Below are 21,397 nucleotides of genomic sequence, written 5' to 3' on the forward strand. Positions count from 1 at the left end.
CTTTTCCTGTGACCCTTGACCCCTGGCCCCAGAGTGATGTCCTGGGATGGTCCTGGGGGATGTCATTATCATAAGACAGCTATTCACCTAAGGAGACCTTTTATGAAGTTGTGTTTGCACATTGGAATCTTTCAATTTGATCATCCTCCTGAGATGGTGTCTTATTTCCTTTCCATTTCGAGAGGCAGCTGTTGATATCGGGTATAATGGCCTGGTGATTTCTAGCAGGTTCCTCGTCTCTCCGCTGATGGCCCTTCTCAATCACATACCTGAACAAGCAAGACTGGATGTTCCCCTTCTATTATCATTAGCTGCATCTTAGTAAATAAAACCCACCTGCTCCCCTCCTCCCCAGCTCACAAAGGCTCCACTTAACCCTTCCAGGCCCAGGCATAGCCCTGGGTGGGTTTTTTTTTTAAATATTTTTTGTTCAATTTTTATTTATTTATTTGAGAGCAACAGACACAGAGAGAAAGACAGATGGAGAGAGAGAGAATGGGCGCGCCAGGGCTTCCAGCCACTGCAAACGAACTCCAGACGCGTGTGCCCCCTTGTGCATCTGGCTAACGTGGGACCTGGGGAACTGAGCCTCCAATCGGGGTCCATAGGCTTCACAGGCGAGCGCTTAACCACTAAGCCATCTCTCCAGCCCCTGGGTGGATTTTTATCTGTAACCTACCAGTGTATTTGCCAAGTGCAAGTGGCCGCAGTGCAGAGCAGATGCGCACTTCCCGTGCAAATTCACAAAGGCCCGGTAGATGTGAACTCACTGGGGACACCATGCTGTGTTTCGTTTTTGCATGGGTGTGTGTGTTCATGAGGTACATGCATAGATACATGTGCAAATATATGTGGGTGCACACGTGTCCAGGTGAAGGCCAGAGGGTAACTTCTGGTGTCTTCCTCAATCACTCTCCACCTCATTCTTTGAGTCAAGGTCTCTCACTGAACCTAGAGCTCACTTATTTGGGCACATTAGCTAACTAGCAAAACCCTAGAGATTCTCCTCTCTCTGCTTCCCCCATGCTGGAGTTACAGGCACACGCCACCATGCCTGGCATTTTAAGTGGGTACAGGGGATCCAAAATCAGGTCTTCGTGCTTGAGCAGCAAGCACGTTACCTACTGAACCATCCCCACAGCCTGTTTTGTTCTTTTCAAGTTGGAGGGTGAGGCTGGGTCAGGATGGCATGAGGAAATGGGGTAATCAAGAGCTCCATGGTAAGCTGGACTTGCTGCCCCAGAACCCAGCAGAGCTTGCCCCACCTTGGAGGGTCTTGTCAACACCTTGTTCCTATCATGTGGGTCTAAAATTGATGGGGCTGTGTCAGCAGGACTGAGAACCCCTCCTGTTGTATGCACAAGAAGAGTTCGCTGATCGTCATCTGGGAGACTGCCTAAGAGGTGAGCCGTTTTTGCCGAGTGGGAAAATGTAGGAATAGAGTCCTCCAGGGATCTAGTTTAGCACTGATGTGAATGAAAAGCTGTATGTGCTGGGGCAGGTGTAGGCTGCAGACTTGTTTCAACAGTAAAGGACCCCAGGCCTCTGGGCTTAGGCTTTAGTATACTAACTCAGAACTCCCTCTCCTCCCAAAACTCTACCAGAGCCCTCCCCGGGAGCTCCTGACAGCTCTTGCCTTCTTTCTTTTAGTCAGTCTGTACACATTAGCTGAAGTTCCTCTCTCTGCCAGGCCCTGTTCTAGAACCTAAGAATAGGGCTTTAAACAAACACATGATGCAGATCCTGCCTTCTAGGATCTTATAAGAAGCAGATCCTGCCCTCTAGGAGCTTACATTTTAGAAGCAGATCCTGCCCTCCAGGAGCTTACATTTTAGAAGCAGATCCTGCCCTCCAGGAGCTTACATTTTAGAAGCAGATCCTGCCCTCCAGGAGATTACATTTTAGAAGCAGCTCACTTCTGCACAGGACCGAAATCATCTTGGGCCCATCAATATTCCATCATGGATGGTAGAAAAGAGGGGGGAAAACTCAAAATAAAAGAGAAATTACCTAGAAAAAAAGGGGGATTTGGGCTGGAGAGATGGCTTAGAGGTTAAGCGCTTGCCTGTGAAGCCTAAGGGCCCTGGTTTGAGGCTCGATTCCCCAGGACCCACATTAGCCAGATGCACAAGGGGGCACATGTGTCTGGACTTCGTTTGCAGTGGCTGGAGGCCCTGGCATGCCCATTCTCTCTCTCTCTCTCTCTCTCTCTCTCTCTCTCTCTCTCTCTCTCTCTCTTTCTCAAATAAATAAATAAAAATAATAAACAAAAATAAATTTTAAAGGGAGGGATTTGGTGGGAGGAGGATGTAGAGGGGAAGGAGAACAGGTAACAGGAGGGAATTATGATCACAGTACATTGTGTACATGTATGAAAATTGTCAACAACTTTTTTTTCAATTTTTATTTTAATTGGCTTACCAAGTAGTATGTGTGGCTTGGTCCCCAATGTACTTGCTGCTCAAGCATGAAGACTAGAGTTTGGAGCCCCAGTAGCCACACAAATGCCAGGTGGGCATGGAGGCCTGCCTGTAATGCCAGTGTTCTAGAGGCAAGGCCTAGAGAACCCCAGAACAAGCCGGCTAGCTAGGACAAGCTCTGGGTTCAAGTGAACGACCTTGACTCAATAAATAATGTGGAGAGACATGGATGAAGATACCTGATGTCAATCTCTAGACTTCACAGGCAGTACATGTTACACACACACACACACACACACACACAAGAGCTATTAGACTGACAGTCACATAAAAATATAGCCCATCCCATTATGTATAGTATATATTGCTTGATAATAAAAATAATCAGCTAAGCTATGGGCTGATGTATCCACTATACTTGTAATACAATCTTAGAGCGCAGGCCTCATGTAAGCAAGCTGCCTATAGCCCTTGTGATTGTGTTATGCCAGCAGCAGCCTCGTAGAGCTCAGATTTCTCACATCTCTTCATGGTATCAAGAGGCCTGGATGAGTAATTTGGAGCATGTAGGGTTGGTGTATGCACTTTGTGAATCCATGTGTGTGTATATATATATATATATACATACACACACACACACACACACACACACACACACACACAAAATATATCACCTCAGGCTGGAGAGACGGCTTGGAGGTTAAGGCACTTGCCTGCAAAACCAAAGAACCCAGGTTCGATTCCCTAGTACCCTTATAAGCCAGATGCCCAAGGTGGCACATACCTCTGGAGTTTGTTTGCAGCAGCTGAAGGCCCTGGTGCACACAATCTCTCTCTCTCTCTCTCTCTCTCTCTCTCTCTCTCTCTCTCTCTCTTTCTCTCTCTCTCTCTCTTTCTCCCTCCCTCTTTATTTCTCTCCCTCTCTCTTTCTCTGTCTCTCAAATAAATACAAAAAGAAATTTTTTAATCACCTCGCGATACCTGTCCCAGAACACCCCTGTCATTTAAGTAGCACGGGACTGCCCACGTGCTTGCGTGGTCTGTCAGAAAGTGGTTAATGCTTTGGAAAGTGTTGGGACGAGTACGTCCTAGAACACGAAGCAAGAGGAGTGTCCTAGACAGGGCAGGTCTCCTACGTTACCAGGCACTGGAGTAGGAGCCTTCAAGAAGTGAGGGGGACTCGCTGTAATGAAGAAAAGAGCAGCTGAGATAGATGGCGCAGCCACTGCCAAGGCCAGGAGGTGAGCGTCCCGGGGGCGGGGGTGCAAGAACGGGCAAGAAGGCAGCTGATGTTGGAGCAGAGTGAACAGGGGAGGCAGTTGAAGAAGAGGTCAGGAAGATCATCAGGGCCAGACCTCAGAGGGCCTCACGGGCCATTGTGAGGCTGGGTCTCACTTAGAGATTATGCTCCTTGTCTTTGTTCAGGAGAAATTGCACAATTCAGATATTTTTATTCATTTAAACATGCCTTCCTTACAACTTCCCAATTAATTCAAGTTAAAATCTGGGGAGTTTTGCCCCAGATTGATGCACAGGTGCAAGAAAGAATGCTTAGTGAGATTTGAAGTGGCTAAAAACACTGGGGGGGGGGGGCGGGAATGCAGCAATCCTTGGGCAAATCACATGTATGGAGTGAGCTGCCTCCCCTGCCGATGTGTGCCTGGTGCAATTTGGCTCGACTTCATTCGTCATGAGGGGCTGAGCAGAAAAATAGGCAGAAGGCAAGACTGGGATACTGGGCTGGAGCCAGAGGGAGGCTCACCTGGGTGAACGATCCCACCGCTGTACCCCCAAGCAGCCAAGAGGCAGAGCAATTCTGTCCTGAAGCAGAACCTTGGAGAACAAGAGCCCTCTCCAGGGCCTAAGAATGCTGAGCACACCTTCGGCAGAAGGTGGAAGGCAGAAAGCCAGCCAGGCAGAGAAGGTTTTGAAGAAGAAAAATGGGAAGAGGGAATTTCGGGAAGAGGAGGACTGATTTCCAAGTCTGTGCTTAGCTGAATTTCTAACAAGACCCAGCCAAAGAGGTAACCCCCCACCCCGCCCCCGAGCGCACAGCACACCCGCAGTCCACGTCCATGGTCTAAGCCTCACACGAGCCGGGCCTCCTGGGCAACAGTGCATAAAGACAGGAGCAAGGAGAGTGGTACCTGGAACCGCAGCTTCCAAGGATGGAAGTCAGGCATCTTGCAAAAGACAAAAAATGACCCTGAGGGCCCTCTGAGAAATAGTCCTGTTCGGTGGGTACCCTGGGACCACCCACCTTGCTGCCAAAAAATGAATCAATTGTGCCAGTTGCGAAAGAAATTGAATCCCCTTAAGTCCTGCCACTGTCAGATTCTGAAGTCACGAAAGCCTGAGAACACGCACAGCCCAGGACCTGAGCCTAAGGTGATCTGTCTCCGGGAGGCTTCGGGAAGAGACGTGGCCTGCTACCTGGGTGGAGCCAGAGACGGAGGCTTCTCCATCTCGCCATCTGAAGCCAAAAGAGACAGGGAGCTCGGGGTTAGCTCATTTCCTACCTCCCACCTGAAGCACTGCCTCCCAGCCAGCCAGCAACGGTGGCTGCATGCGCAAACCCTCCTCAGAGGGCCAGGGCTCTCCGGCCCAAGTCTGCGCCGTGGTAAGATGCGGGGAGGTAAGGCTGAGGCGCTAAGCGAAGGGGCATCACTGTTAAGGAACAACAGTATCCCTAGTCCACTTCCAGTTGTCAGCAAGGTCAAATCTCCTCCAATGGGAAGAGAAGCACCTAAAATACCGTAAACACACTTCCCAGCAAGCAGCATTGTATACTGACCCTTAGTCACAGTGGGCTCACATCTTGCCAGCTTTCTAACAAAATGAGAATTAAGAGTAATTTCAGTTTGCTGGGGCTCCTCAAAAAGCCCTTTCATCTTCCGCTGAGAATAAAAGTGAAGGATGCGACGAGCCAGCAGGTGTCATCCCACAAGATTTGTTTGGCCAAGCATGCTGGGTGCGGGTTTTCAGACGGAACGGGGTGAAAGCGGACACTTCATCTCCAATTGTCAACCTCCTGTGTGTCACAGGGAGGGAGGGAGAGGAAGGACTCTCACCACGCAGGCTTAGGACAAACCAAAGAAGTGGGCTTTTATGTTGTTGTTTGTTTTGTTGTTGTTTTCTGGAAGGTTCCTTGTGCCTGCAGGAGCTTCAGCCTCAAGTCAAGTTCACCGAGGTGGCCAGGGTGGTCGTGCGAAGCTCCTGCCTGGAGAGATATTTCCACCTAGGTGGGCCACATGCAGAAGACTCAGTGCCTGCTTAGTGCTGGACCGTTGTTTCCAGATCAAGAGAAGATTCTAAGATGCGCCCTCCTATGAGGAGAGGGACCAAGCTGGGATCAGTCACAACTCCGCATGAGCCCAGGGCTGGCTTCCCTCAGCAAGCCGTCTTGAAAGAAGAGAGACAGGCCAGAGAGTGAGGTGCATACTTGCTAGCCATGCCCAGAATGAGTGCCAGGGAAGCTGTGCAGAGCTCTATACAAGACCCACGGGGGGAGGGGGAACCGAAGCAACCAAGCAAGGTGGCAGTACTTGCTTTAAAAAAAAAAAAAAAGATGGGGCTGGTGAGATGGCTTAGCGGTTAAGCACTTGCCTGTGAAGCCTAAGGACCCCGGTTCGAGGCTCGGCTCCCCAGGACCCACGTTAGCCAGATGCACAAGGGGGCGCACGCGTCTGGAGTTCGTTTGCAGAGGCTGGAAGCCCTAGCGCACCCATTCTCTCTCTCCCCCTCTATCTGTCTTTCTCTCTGTGTCTGTCGCTCTCAAATAAATAAATTTTTTAAAAAATTATTTAAAAAAAAGATGAATGCTGTATCCTCACAAGCTGTTTTACACTAGATGGATGAGTTCAGACGCAGTCGGTGGCCCAGACTCACCAAGTCCTGTTGCATGAGAGCCTGGTGAGCACGCCGGCCTCCTGCCTTCTTCCCTTCGAAAACCAACGGGGCGGAGTGCAAGGAGCACAAGTGACTGACTGACGTCTGGGGTCCTGATGACGCACCCGGTCGGCTCTGCGCACTCAGTCCTTCTTCTCCCCTCCAGCCCCGGACCGGCGGCTGTGCTTGCTCTGGGCTTGCTACAGCCAGATCCCCTGCCAACACACGTGGGAACATCTGTGCAAGGCCAGCCTGGCAATTCAGTGAGAACCAATACGATCTCAAAGTTAAAAAAGAAAATCCAGCAATTTTTTTTTTTAATTTAAAAGATGGCTGGGAATGTATCTCAGTGGTTCTAGGCTTGTCTAGCATGCATGAGCCCCTAGGTTCAAGTCTCAGGACCAGAATATATATATAATCTGACTTACCCCTGATCTAAAGCAACCTTGTCAACAACATTTTTGGGCTGGAGAGATGGCTTAGCATATAAGGCACTTGCCTGCAAAGGCAAAGAACCCAGGTTCAATTCCTCAGGACCCACATAAGCCAGATGCACGCATCTGGAGTTCGTTTGCAGTGGCTGGAGGCCCTGGTGTGCCCATTCTCTGTGTGTGTGTGTGTCTCTCTCTCCCTACCTAGTTCCCTCTCTCTCATATAAATAAATGAAAATAAAATATTTTTTAAAATTCATTTACTTATTTGTTGCCCACGGTAGCAATGCCAGCTCTGCTCTTGCCTCGTACCCAACAAGGGACCATATGCCAGTATCCCTCCCATCGGCACTGACATTCCTCACCACTCAGCTCTGCCTAATGGCTGTTTTTGGTTCTCAGCTCGGAGCTGGTACACGTGCTAGGGCACTACATGCTCTGTCGTCACGTATGGAGAGGGGCCACCGACCAAAGGGACTGCAGAGTATGTGACATTTGAATGTTCTGTAGCCCCAGACCCCGGGGACTCGCAGATCAAATCAACTCTGATTTACAAATAACAAGGACGGTTGCTTTTCCTCTCCCCACTCTGCTCCCCAGCTCCGCTCCGCAATACTTCCAAGAGCACCGCCCAGGGGCCTCATGACAGTCATACTCTGGCTGCCCCAGGGGGTCTGGCTTCCCAGGGTGCAGACAGGAGGAGAGCGGAGAAAGTCCGGGGATGAACCCAAAAGGAGGCGCTCGGGCAGCAGAGTGGGTGCTAAGGAGCCAAGGAGACCGGAGGGTAGTGGCTCCTGGGTGAGGAAGCAAGCAGATAATCCTAACTCCCTTCCTACAAAGCAAGACTGACATCATGGTTTCGCACATGAGACCATTGAAGCTAAGACTGGACAAGATCTCCCAAGTGGTCAGTGGCAGATCTAGAATTCAGATCAGATCTTCCTGATTCTCCAAGTCACCATAGATCCCCTAAGGCAAGAACAGTCCAAGCTCAAGCAAGCAGGATCTCAGCCTGGTCATTTTCTTTCCTGGATGGGCCATCCTTCAGCCAACGCCATTTCCCAACAGCTATTCATCCATCCCAGCAAAATCAGGATGGCAGTACTGGGGTGCCTACCTCCATCCTCCCGTGCCCACCACGAGGCCTCATTGAACAGCATCCTCCTCCCTCCTTCCTCCCTCCAAGACCATCCTTGATCTCTCGAAGTCACAGAATTCCCTCTTTAGCATCCTGCAGGCTGCCAGCGCTGCACTCCGCCCTGCATCTCCTGATGGTCTGTTGCTCTCGGCTTTCAAAGTGCTGAAGGTTCTGGAGAGGGAGGACATGGTGTAGCAATAAACTCGGGGGAGGGTCTGCCTCCACCTGGGCAGCCACAGACCAGCAGACAGGGCACCCATGTGGCAGTTCAGTTCGGGGCAGCTGCCTGAGAGGACAGTTGGAGCCCAGAGCCTGCAGGCAGCCGCCGCCTCGGAATCTGACCTCTGGAACTGCCATTCTGCAATGAGTGAGATATAGGAACGAACCTCTCAGTGCGTCAGTTCGCCGGTGGGAAGAGCCGGATCATAGCACAGTGCTGTGTGAGTCCCAGAGGGAATTCAGTGAGTTAATACAATTCCAAAGCAGCCCCCTCCCCTCCAGCACATGGTAAAGGCCACATAAGCTTTTGTTAGATCTTAGATATGCAAATTTTAAAACAACTACATTGGTTTGGCTCTTGTATTCAGTAATCCTATTACGATCCTTCCAAAATGTTTGGTTGCATTTTTCTGTCAAGGCAGGTAAAACAAAACCTCAGCCTTGCACTAAACATGGGACGGGGTAAATGACATTTTGGTGAGTTGATTCTCTCATAGCCTGGATGTGGTTTCCATCTTTGAGAAGATTTACGAGCCCTGTTTACTACTCACTTGTTATAATGTAAGCAATATGTAATATGGTGGGGTTTTCAGAAAACATATGAGCATTTAAAAATTCCAAATGGAGGGCTGGAGAAATGGCTTAATGGTTAAGGTGCTTGCCTGCAAAGCCTAAGGACCCATGTTCGACTCTCCAGATCCCACACAAGCCATACGCACAAAGGTGAGGCAAGTCTGGAGTTCAATTTCAGCGGCTGAGGTCCTGGTGCACCAATTCTCTCTCTCTCTCTCTTTCTCTCTCTCTCTCTCTCTCTCTCTCTCTCTCTCTCTCTCTCTCCCTCCCTCATAAAAAAAAATCCAAATTAAGGGGCTGGAGAGGTGGCTCAGTGGGTAACAGCACTTACCACACAACGAATGAGGAACCGAGTTCAAGTCCTAGCACCCATGTAAAAAGCCAGGTATGGCCGTGCATGGCTGTACACCCAGCACTGAGAGGGGCTGCAGTGCAGAGCTGGAGGATTGCTGGAGCTCACTGGTCAGCTCTGGGATCACTGAAAGTCCATCTTAAGGAAACAAAGCTGGAGAACTATAGGGGAGGACGCCCATTGTTCAACTCTGCCCTCAACCGAGATTGAGCAGTTTCCCATAAATGCTCAGAAGCCGGCCTTCCTACCACTTAGACCCACCACAAAAAATTTCACCCACCTTGTTTATCCAAATAACTTTGACATTTTCTTAAAAGTGTAAGCCATTTTTAGATGTCTATCAACCCCTACCGAGACTTTTAAGGATAAGCAACAGGCTACGAAGGCATCACTTACGTGGCCATGGAGTGTGCGCCTGGCTTCATCCCTCTGGCATCCTAGCCCACTGGGCGGGGGTTGCCTGACTTGAGCTCACGTCACAGATTAGAAAATACTGGCTGAGGACTTCTGCAACCTATAGGCAACTCCGCAGCTCTGCTCTTCTCGGAGTCCAGGAAAATCTGTACCTCCCGCAGGCACTTGGCAGTCTGTGGAGAGACTGCGATACGTCTGTGCGCACACACCCAGTGGACCCTTTGGCTCGATGTCAAGCTGGCCCCTGGAGGCCAGGGATCAGCAGGCCTTGCGCTTAGCAGCTGAAGCAGGGATCCCATGGCTCGCTGGCATCAGGAGAGTCGGCGGGAGACAGCAGGGCCCGAGGATCACAGGAATGGCTCTTTGACGCGAAGGGCCAAGCACAGCCTCAAATTCAGTCCTGGGAAGCCTTTGCACGGGCACCAGGATCTAAGATGGATGACGCCTCGGTGGCCAGTTTCAAGCAAAGACAGGGCCCTGGCTGCGAGGACCACTGCTAGGTGTAGCGGGAAACGAGCAGCCTCTCTCCTGTGAGGTCCAGAATCCTGAGCTCATGAGCGGGTCTCCTCAAACCTCCACCGCAGGCCTAGCTAGACCTGTGTCCCAGTACAGACGTCCCCACTGCCCCTCAGAGCCAGGGCCAGCAGACAGGCCTGGGGTCTTGCGTGAGCCTCACAGCCCAGGCCTATTATGTCCTCAGCAAGGCAGTGCAGTGAGCTTTCAGACTTGCCAATGTCTGGGGCTGCGGCAGCCTCGCAGACAGATGCATGCAAGGGATCACGAGCGCCCGAGAGCCGGTGGCAAGGAAGCCAACGTCACGGGCTTTGCTGGCTGAGGTAAGCACACAGGGACCTGCACTGTGTGCAGCTGCGCGTTCCCCAAATAACTCCACAGCCACTTAAAATTCTCTCCCTCCCTCCCCCCCACCCCCACCCTGCCAGCCTGCCCCTGATCTCTCTCTTCTCTCTGCCCATCTGTCTCCCAGCCTCCATCTCAATGTCTAGGCCCCAGTGTCCTTCACATGCCCCGTACTTCCTGCTCTGGCCCCTCCAGACCCCCTACTGATTCTGTAAGTCACTTCTTTCCAGAGCCTTCCAGGAAATCCCTTTGCGATCTACTCAGTCTTGGCTATTTGCATGAAACGCAGACTTCCAAGTGGACACCGTGCAGTACGTGAGAGGTAGCTGGGAAGAGCTGGCCAGCTCGCTGCCCTCTGTCCAAGCTGAAGCCACACGGCACACCACAGTTAGCACAGTGAACAGATGTCGCTAACATGTGCGCAGTCAAAAACAAGAGCCGGGCTGGAGAGGTGGAGAGATGGCTTAGTGGATAAGTGCTTGTCTGTGAAGCCTAAGGACCCCAGTTCGAGGCTCGATTCCCCAGGACCCACGTTAGCCAGATGCACATGGGGGCGCACGCATCTGGAGTTCGTTTCCAGTGGCTGGAGGCCCTGGCACACCCATTCTCTCTCTCCATCTGCCTCTTTCTGTGTCTGTCACTTTCAAATAACTAAATATAAATAAATAAATAAAAAGAAAAGAAAAAAACAAGAGCTGTCTGAGCAGACCCAGGACCGACAGGTTGAAAGATGGGTGATAAGACGGGAAGACTGGCAGGTCTGAAGGCCTGGGTCAGTCTCCCCATCTCCGCCCCATCCCTGCACACTCGTGCATGCATGAGCAAACCTGTATACACATACGCACATGTTCACATGCATGATGCATCGACATGTACACACACATGCACGCACACACACATGCCTGCACACACACTACCGGCAGGCATTCTGTAGTCTTCTCAGGGAGAGCGGTTCTTAGACAATGTGGCCAGCCCGGTAACCAGTAAGGCTTGTAAGACAAATGAAGAAAGACGCAAAAAAAGTGGGGGATGGGGAAAGAAAAAGATGCTTTCTTCTTTGGGCCCTAACCTCCAAATGCTCAGTCACTTTCCCTCTACAGTGAAACCCTTCAAAGGGTACACCTTCAAACAAACCACGACCCCATGGATACATCACAGCATCATACGTTAGGTGGTCAGGACCACCCAGGCTTCCTGAAAACACAAGCACATCCCAGGCCTGGTGTTGATCCCCGTCCAACCCCACCTCCACCTCCACGGTCTCCAGTTCAACAGCATCAGGCATCAGTGCTGACTGCGGAGGTGAGGCCAGCCAGGACAAGGGGACCCCACAGATTCAGCACAGCCATGGCGGTACCTGCAGGAGCTCCATCCATCACCCACGCTGGGGCATGTGGATCAAACATACCAGTGCACGCACACACACGTCCCTGTGCACACACATGCACGTGAACTTCCTCAGGCCTAGCGGGGGTGGGGGGGTTCCCAGCCAAGCACCCAGCACACGGCACTAGGCAAAGAACAGAGTGTGAGCAAAGGCACACGCGAAGGAGGCAGAAGATGACTCGCTTCCTAGTACGTTTATTGGAGCTTGGTTAAGCGTGAATGGGATCGGGAGTCCCTGGCCACAGCCCCATCAGCTCAAATGGACCAGAGCTCAGGGGGCCCTAGGCCTTTCTTCCCATTATAGACAACATTATTAAAAAAAATAAACTTTACAATAATACATTTTTCGCTCATCTGTAGGGTATTATTTCCATAGTTTCGTTTCTTAAAAAAAGGAAAGAAAGAGGAAACCACAGGATATATGTATATGGAGGTGTATATACACATACGTTGAGAAAGGAGGCGCCTTATGTACAGACAGTGGACATATGTCTCAGAAATGAGGAAAAGAGGAAGTAGAAATGAGAGGGAAAAGAGAGAAGGGGCAAACCAGGAGACCACCAGCATGTTGTGGACACACGTCCAGCTGAGGTCTCCTCTGCCCCACTCAGTGGCCCCTCTTCCCAAGGGAGACCCGCCAAATGGACCCACAAGGAAAAAAAAGCACATCATTTCTCTTTGACTTCAAAATTCCTGGCAGCAGGGAGGAAAGCCCGTCTTGGAGCTGGTGACTAACCTAGGCCTCCTCCTGCCTCTCTAGGAGCTTCCCACTAGGAACCGCAAGCCCTTCGGTGCTTCAGTCACAGGGGCCCAGCGCAGCCACGGGGATTCCCAAGCCAGGCGCAGGCCCATCTGCCACCTACGGGCAAAGAGAAAAGCCAAACTACCTCCATCTTTGAGGTTAGGAGGAGGAGCTAACGGGGTCCTGCTGGACCACCAGGGCAACCCTGCTTTCTCCCTTAACTGATGCCCTCTGCTAGCCCCCAGGCAGGCTCCCAAAGAGGGCAGCTCCGGAGGCTGCTGCAATCGTCCTGGCCCCAGTCCGTGTCTCTTCTTGGTCTCTTGCTTCAAAAGGGCGCAGAGCGGGAAACACGTGGAGAAAGTGAAGAGCGTTTCTGGAGCATTACGTCCTTCTTAGCACTAGGTGTCCCTTACGAGGGGACCTCTGGGGCTTCAGGCTGCCCATCTGCTTGTCTGTTTGGTTTAGAAAAACTTCTCCAGAGAAGAAACCTGGGAGGAGACAGGTTCAGAGACAAGGTGGGAACAACATTTTTTTTTGGAAGGGGTGTTGGGGGGGATGTGGGCGTTTCCATTTTGTCAGGCGGAGTTCTCATCTGTAGATTTCTGGTGTTGGGTTCCCAGGGCCTACAAGGCCAAAGCCAGCATCAGGAGGAGGAGCGCGGTCAAGGCAGCCGATGGTCTGGCTCTGCTGGGGCCTGAGTTAGGTTTGAATACCTTTTTGCTCCCTGGGCTGATGTTTGTCGTGAGCTGAGTCCATAGCAGAAGGAGAGAAGACACAAAGAGAACAAGAACAAACCATCAACAGGGCTGAGGTCAGGCCAAGAAAAAGATGCAGAAGTGCCCTGCTCCAACCCTGCCTCTCTCGGCCAGCCACCGGCAGACCCCACCTTGCCCTCCAGGCAGAGTTGGACCTCCAGGGCTCTGGACAGGGCAGGAGTGGAGAAGGTACACTGTCCCTTCTAAGACCCAAGCCCAGGAGCAGCGGCCCCCAGCAAGGCCCCTACATCAGGACCAAGAGCATGCATCCAAGTGGAGCATGCAAAAACAAGCACAAGTCTGCAATACCAGCATTTGGAAGGTGGAGGACGGAGGATTCTAAGTTCAAGCACAGCCTCTCCTATAAAGTGTGTTCAAAGCCAGTACAGACTACTTAGTAACACAGTGTCTCAAAAATAAGTAAATGAATAAATTATATAGAATTTTGTACCCCAAAGAGGAGTTTCCAGGGTTCCCAACAGCCTGATTCTATTTTTAACATATTTTTTTAAATATTTTATTTATTTTTTTTTTTTAGAGAGAGAGAAAATGGGCATGCCAGGACCTCCAGCCAATGGAAATGAACTCCAGACGCATGTCCCACCTTGTACATCTGGCTTACGTGGGTACTGAGGAATCGAACCTGGGACCTTAGGCTTCACAGATGCCTTAACTGCTAAACCATGTCTCCAGCCCCAAAGACTTTTGGTGTTGCTGTTCTTTGTAGTTGTTTTTTTTTTTTATTTGTTTGTTTGTTTTGGTTTTCCGAGGTAGAGTCTCACTCTAGCCCAAGCTGACCTGGAATTTACTATGTAGTCTCAGGGTAGCCTCTCATAGTGATCTTCCTACCTCTACCTCCCGAGCGCTGGGATTAAAGGCATGTGCCACCATTCCCGGCTTGTTGGTTTTTTGTTTGTTTGTTTGTTTTCTGTTTTGTTGAAGTAGGGTCTCACTCTAGCCCAGGCTGACCTGGAAGTCACTCTGCAGCCTCAGGGTAGCCTTGAACTCACAGTGATCCTCCTACCTTGGCTTCCCAAGTGCTGGGAATAAAGGCGTGCACTACCACACCTGACCCAACAGCCTGATTCTTGACAGGGAAGAAGAGGAGGCCACAGTCTCCCCACTCCTAATTTTCCCCCTCCCCCTCCTCCCCCTCCTCCTCCTCCATACAGCCCTCCTTTTGCAGACACCTGCACCACCTTTGCTTCTCACATAGATCATCATCTTCGGTCTCTGTGTCTCTCATATACCCCCAGACAGGGGACTCCTTCAAGGGACTCTGTCTTTTTCCACCTCAGTACCTTGGCAACTTCACAGACCTAGAGCCTAGATAGTGCCCAATAGATGTGTCTTAGAACAAAGTCTGGGAGGGCTTCTGGTCCGATCAGTTACCCATGAGGCCTCAGCTTTGCACTTAGCCCTGCCCGCCCCACCACTACAAGGGCCCACTCAGGTCCAGGTGAAGTCGGAAGTTCAGCTAACCAAGCCATGCAAATACATTCAGGGGCTCAGAGTCCAAGGCTCACCTAGAAAACAGCCCTGTCTGGACAAGCTCCAGACCCACTTCCCACTCAGCCCCTACTCACCTCTGTGAAGCACAAGCTTAACTCTTTAGAGTTGTTGACCTTCAACCCTTGCTCCTACAGAAGGAAGGCACAAGGAAAACCAGATTAGAGAGCTATTTTGGTGCAGACTTGAGCTGACGATGCCATCTACCATTGGCACCATTAAGCACTGGCTGCGAGTCACATAGCGCAGAATCCCAGTGCTTCCCAGCCTGGCCACCCAGGACTCCTAGAATACACAGTTCTCGAGCCTGATCTCCAGAGGGCAGCATTCTGTAGTCACCAGCCATCTAGGTGTCTGTCTACTCCTCAAATTCCCCCAAGGGCAAAGAGCATGCCTCCTTTTTCCTGTACCGAACAGTGTTGGGCTCACAACAGTAGCCCAGCTCAAGTTCACCTGGACACACGCAATCGCAAATGAATTAACAAACGAATGCCTCAGATCAGAAATGACCGCTGGGCGCCAGCTGGCTTGCCATCGCTGCTGGAAAGCTGAGGAGGGGAAGATGATGAGCCGTCATCTGAGTTCGGGGGGGGGGGGGGGGAGAGGAGAGCAGCGATCGATTAGTGATGTCTGCCACGGGTGCATTTAGATGGGCATCTGGCAGCCATAGTTGGTCATTTTCACCCCCGCACAGATGTGTAGCACCTAGGAACTCTGTGGACAAGTTAAGGAATGAAGAAGGGAGGCTGGCGTGGTGATGGTTCTAGAATGCTCTACCCTGGCATGACTAGTCGGTGGCAAGACCAGTGAAAACTCACAGAGCACAGTCCTCTGTTCTGCGACAGACACCCTTGGGAGCTAGCTGGAGACGCGGTGCTTCTATTCTGGCTGCAAACAGCTTAGTCCTCAAGCACTTGTGGGGATGCGCTAACCACCAGAGGCAACTTGGAAGCTCAAGGACAAGTGTTCTTGGCCATAAATATCAAAAAATGCCGTGGACACCAACAGGCAATCGACCACCCTGGGCATGTGGTTAGCTGAGCAAGGCCCCAGCTGTCACACAGAGACCCGAGCCAAGCGGTCTGTCAATGGTGGAGACAGAAGTATGACGTCAATCAAGACAATAGGAATGGAACCAGCCAGACCCAGGAAGATCCTGCCCAAGGCCATAATTAGTGTCTCCAGCTGCCAAGATCTGACCCAGCCAAGCCACCAACCGCTTCCCTACGCAGAGGGTCACACACCCTAGGTCCCTCCAGCACTAGGGATGGACTGCTCCTCCTCAAGGCATGGTGTCTCTCCAGCCATGGTTGTGGAAGACGGCTGCAGGGAATGGAACCGGCCTTCTCTACCTCAGACGCTACGCTGCCATCTCAGTCTCCCGCCTGCCCTTCCCAACCTCTGCTCTCAAGATCGGAGAGCCCCTGGCCGGTCTTTCTGCATCCTCAGCAGAGAGCTCTGCCCCTGGCCCCTCCCTGCTCTGCACACCCACAGGACACCCTCCAGGGGCAGGAGATGGGGACACAGAGCAGCCAAGGTGTGAGAAACAATGAAACATGCAGACCCCAGCTGAGAAGACAGCAAGTTCCCACAGACCAAACTGAGGGCTCTGGGTCCTGTCACCTGAGTAGAGCCCCTGCCCTGCGCTCTGCAGTGACAGGGGAGGCGCCAGCCACACCTCCAAGGGACCCTGGCCCAAGAGGGAGGAGGTGAGTGCATCACGGAGGGAGTTCAGATGAGGCTCAGTGAGAGCCCAAACGGGGGAAATGGCAGCCTGGGTGGACAGACTCACGGAAGACCACCCTGAGAGTGGACATGTGAGGCTCGAGCTTCACCAATCCAAGGGAGGTAGGGGGGAAAAAAGCAATTCATTCCTTCCATAGCCATGAACTCCTGTAATTCTCATGGCCCCCACCAGGGCCATCCCAGAACCATTCAGACACACTGCAAATTACCAGAGCTGATGGACAGAAAGGGGTATGGAGCAGGGGGAGGCAGAGACTCCACTCCAGCCCCCTGCTGAGCTAGGGGAGAGCAGGGGCCCTGGGCAGGAGTTCACTAAAATGACTCTAACAAACAAGCCAAGTCCAGCCTTCCATCTTCTGAGAATGTGCCCAGGGAGTGATGGTAAGGGGGACTTCTGAGCATCCAAAATTCTTCCTTTCCTCCTGGGATGGCTATTGCCAAGTATCCTGACCACTGACTTAGCCAGCAAGCCTGGGTGAAAGGTTCCTGAGGTGAGGCCTGCAGGAGCCACCTCCTAGTCAGCCTCCAAGTCTTCTAACAAGTCTAAAATTTGAGCGGCATTTTCTAGCTTTCAAAACACACAATAACAACATGATCCCCAGTAAAGATCGTCCATCAATGCTCCTAGAATCAAACAAAGACTAAGAGAAGCTCCCAGACCAGAACCTGTGAAAAAAAAAAAATAGGCTGTGGGGAAAAGAAACTGAGCAATGATGCTTTAGCAAACTGTTGAGGGAAGACAGCTGAAAAGAAAGAATGGGGCACAGAGACATCAGGCGCCCAAGGGGCACCTGCCGGCCGGTCTTAACTTCTCCACGCCAGCAGAGAATCACGTGCAGGTCTGGCAGCCCTTCTGCTGAGGCGGCATATGCAGGTGCGATGGCTAAATTCCATCGTGGCTGTGATGAGATTAGGATTCAAGTAAGAAACGCACATCCCAGGCAGGTCTGTGAAGGTGTTTCCGGGAAGAAGAAGAAATGGTGGACAGAGACAGACTTCCCCCAGAGCAGGCAGCCCTTCTGGTTGTAAACTACATACAAAGGAACTCCGAGAAAACACAGGGCCCTTCGCCTGGCTGCTGGTGCTCCTCGCTGGGGCGTGCGTGCACCCTGTTGCTGTTCTTTGTGACAGAAGGCTTCATCAGCCTTCCTACGTGAACTGAATGTTCTCTCCAAGGAATCCTGCAGGCCCTCAGAGCCAGACTGGGACTGCCCAGACACCCAGCCCCGTGGACCGACTCTTCACTTCAGCCTGGACACAGCACTGTTGGACTGCCAGCTTACACCCTGTAAGCTACTCCACTAAGGCCCCTCTTCAATGCATAGCCATTCTATCGGTTCTGTTACTCCAGAGAACTGCAGGTGAGCTGGTCCCAGGAGGCTCGCGAGCAAAGGTGCCCGTGTATGTCCAGCAGGGTGCAGAGGGATAGGTGCATCATGTGAGAGCCCGGTTCGCCGGAGTGGCACAGCCCTGACCGACCTGCTCAGCACTGTCGCATGAAATTGAGCTGGCAGTTTTCTGTGGGGTAGGAGCCTGAGCCTCCCACAACAGTCACTTGGCCGTGCCCAGGGTAATGAGAAGGTAAGCAAAGGTGGCATGGGCATCTCTGCCCAAATCAGGAAGAATGGCCTAATGGAAGAGACGGGCCATGGGAAGGTGCCGTGTGAGAAGGCGATCCCACCAGGAAGCAGAAGGGGCCGCGGGTCCCCCTGCCCTCAAGGAGCAGCAGCGCGCAGCTGTGACTCCACGGGAGCCCAGGAGGCGCTCAAGTCCTCAGGCTGGCACTGTGAATGTCAGGTTCCGATGATCCCAGGAGTCTCCCCGTCCCATTCAGCCTGGCCACCCTGTTGCCTTACACCAAGGAAGTTTTGTTGGCCTCAAACCCTCACGTAGGTCATGACCTGGCGGTGTTCTTCTGACGTGCTCGGCAAGCCACTGACAACGCCTGACGGAAACGTCTCCCACTCACCGCCCGCCAGCGCGGGCGTCCAGCCCCTCTGCCCACCCTGATACTCTACACTACGTTTTCTTTCCAGTTCTCGTTCTAGATACCTGTGTGCGCGTGTGTGTGAGTATGAAAGTGGCCCTCGTAGAACAGACCTCCTTAGAATAGAAACTACCACAGTGAACACTGCAATCGTATGAGGGTCACTCAGCAGAGCGAGAGGCCCAGTGTGGGTTCCGCAGTGCCACTGTCCCTGGAGAGGCACTGCTTACAGTCCACACCCGAGGCTTATTCACTGCTCAACCATCAAGAACTCAAGGACTGCAAAAGCCCAGGACAGTGCTGACCTCACTCACCAATGTATTTCTGGCACATGACCTAGTACATAATCAGGTTTGCAACCCACAACAGATGGATGGATGGATGGATGGATGGATGGATGGATGGATGGATGGATGGATGGATGATCGGTGGACATAGGATAGATGGATGGACAGACAGACATACCAATGAACATCATGTGTTTTGGAGTTAGATGTAGGTTTAAAATCACCACTAGTCAACTGCGCGATCTTAGGTATGTCAGCTAAAGCCACCATCTCAGTTTCATAAATGTTAAACAAGAACACCAGTACCTAATTATGTGAGAATTCAACAAGTTAAGAGAATTAGCACACGGTTGATACATAATGACCATTACATATCTCTTGGGGCCTGGTGTACCTGGTCCAACACTGTGAGGTAACAGGTGTCTCACAGCTGCAAGATGAACACCTAACTAGACGAACAGGTGAGCAGCGACCCTCCCCAGCTCCCTGCCTCCTTGGTTCCTAAGCTCACGGAGGCACCCTTCGCGCTCCGTGCACGGCCCCAGCTGAGTGGTTTCCCAGCACAGCTGATACAACGGCGCTTTCCCAGTCCTTCACCTCACCCAGCAGAAAGACCCACATCCCTCACCTGGACAGATGTGCAGGTGGTGATGACACTGGTCCCCAGGCTGGTGCTATCGCTGAGATCATCTGGCAAAGAAGGAGTCTTCTCCACCCGAGGGACTTGGGTGGCCTGGAATATGGGGCCTTTGGGAGACACGTTCACATCTGTTCCATTGCCAAAGGCCTGAATGGCATTCCCTGGGGACGACAGGGAAGGCGGGTGCAGAGAAATCAGGACTCACTTCCGTCTCTCCTACCCAACCCCTACCCCGACCACTACCTTCCCGGTGAGAATGCAGAGCAGGGGCCAAAAGTGCAACACATCTGAATTTGTCTTGACTAAGGCTCCTTTCCAGACCTACAAAGCACCTCGCCTAATTAGAAAGCAAGATATATGGAGAGAGGCTGGAAAAGGTAGAAAAAAATATATATATATATAAAGAGAGGTGCAGGGCGAGGATCACCGCAGAGGAAGAAAGGAAACGGAAATGGGAGCCCAGAGTCTCAAGGGAGTTGGCCGTGCCACGGTGGGTGGCAGGAAGGAACATCTTCTAGCTGGCGTCACTGCAGAGCTCCCGAGCAGAGGCCCCACCATCTCCCTGGACACAAGTTCCCCTCGCTCTTTTGCCACCTCAGCAGCTTCCAGGTCCCCACTCCAGATTCGGCCCTCCTTCCCCTCCTCTCCCAGGGTGCCCTCCGTACCCCGTGTTGTCAATTGGAACTAACCTACTGGGACTAACTAATCAAGCCTCTGAGGTGAAGCTACGCCCCTAAGGCTCAACCAGTGACAAGGACGGAAATCTCTACTCCCTGTCCCAAATGCATTTCAAAGTCATCCTGGGCTGGGATCTCTTCCCACCATGGCCAGTGCTCCTCTCCCCTTTATTTCCAGTCTTGACACACGGTCTTTTCTGTATGCCCTATCTCCTATTACCCCAGCAACCATGACCCAAACAGAATTCTGCAGTGGGGGCTGGAGGGATGGCTCAGCGGTTAAGGCGTTTGCCTGCAGAGCCAAAGGATCCTGGTTTGATTCTCCACGACCCACGTCAGCCAGATGCGCAAGGGGGCGCACGAGTCTGGAGTTGGTTTGCAGGGGCTGGAGGCCCTGGTGCACCCGTTCTCTCCTCCCCCCCCTTTTCTCTCTGCCAAATAAACAAATAAAAATATTTTTAAAAATAAAATAAATATTTAAAATGCCCCCCCATAGGCTCATAGGTTTTGAATACTTTGTCCCCAGAGGGTGGCAATTTGGGAAGCTTGTGGAACCTTCTGGAGAGGGAGCTTTGCTGGGGAGCATACGCTGCTGAGGGCGGCTGTGGAGGTTTATTAGTCGAGCCCAGTGGGAGCTCACAGCCAGCTCACTCTGATGACTCCCAGCTGCTGCTGCTGGGTGATGTTGTGAGCTCATACCACGCTCTTCCCCCCATGAAGAAACTCTCCCTTGAAACCACAAGCTGACCAAACTCTTTCCTCCTAAGAGCTGCTTCTGCTTGTTTGCTCTTAGCAACGATAAGATAACAGCAACAGCTCCGTCCTGCCACACATTCTTCAGTGACAAACACTGGAATCTGCATCCATGAATCCCCAGTGCCACACCAAAAGAATAGGGAAAAAAAATGGATGGACAGAGGGAAGGGACGGAGAGAGAGAAAAGATATGCAGGTAGCATGGTCAGCAAGCGGTGTCAAACTGCAAAGATCTAAGGCAGGCTGAACTTGACTGTGGCCTCTTCTCTCTGAAGACTTTGAACTAGGCCTTGGAGGACTTGAAAAGAAAGCCAAGGCAAAGGACTCATTACAGGAGAAGTGACAGGTGCCTGAGATCCTCATGAAAGGCACGTTCTTGAAAGGAACCTGGCTCGTGCTGTCAGAACAGCAGGCTAAACTCTTCTGTCTTGACTTGCCAGGGGCAGCAAACGGAGGCTGGTTCTGTTGTGAGTCCGTCAGGATGGAAAACTTGGGATGCCTGGCGCAGAGCCCCCACATGTATCCCTGGCCATCCCAACAGCTGGAGAAGTGAACGGCCCGGTCAGGCTTCATGCCCCCTTCCAGGCGGAAGAGGGGAGTGTTGGGTGAGGAACATAAGG

General features: G+C 51.9%; 1 protein-coding gene across 2 annotated transcripts in view; it reads right to left on the bottom strand.

Annotated features, from left to right (window-relative positions):
• Nucleotides 1–11,854: 11,854 nt before the first annotated feature.
• Gfra2 (GDNF family receptor alpha 2) overlaps nucleotides 11,855–21,397 on the bottom strand; it is a 97,209-nt gene continuing 87,666 nt past the window's right edge. For both annotated transcript variants that reach the window (XM_004669684.2, XM_004669686.3), the window contains 3 exons: nucleotides 19,334–19,506; nucleotides 14,763–14,816; nucleotides 11,855–13,167 (listed from right to left, as the gene is read on the bottom strand). In XM_004669684.2, the coding sequence (XP_004669741.2) occupies nucleotides 13,045–13,167; nucleotides 14,763–14,816; nucleotides 19,334–19,506 (350 nt within the window). In that variant the 3' untranslated portion in view covers nucleotides 11,855–13,044. The remainder of the gene's footprint in view (nucleotides 13,168–14,762; nucleotides 14,817–19,333; nucleotides 19,507–21,397) is intronic.

The sequence above is a fragment of the Jaculus jaculus genome, chromosome 12 (genome assembly GCF_020740685.1).
Source record: "Jaculus jaculus isolate mJacJac1 chromosome 12, mJacJac1.mat.Y.cur, whole genome shotgun sequence".
Taxonomy (NCBI): Eukaryota; Metazoa; Chordata; class Mammalia; order Rodentia; family Dipodidae; genus Jaculus; species Jaculus jaculus.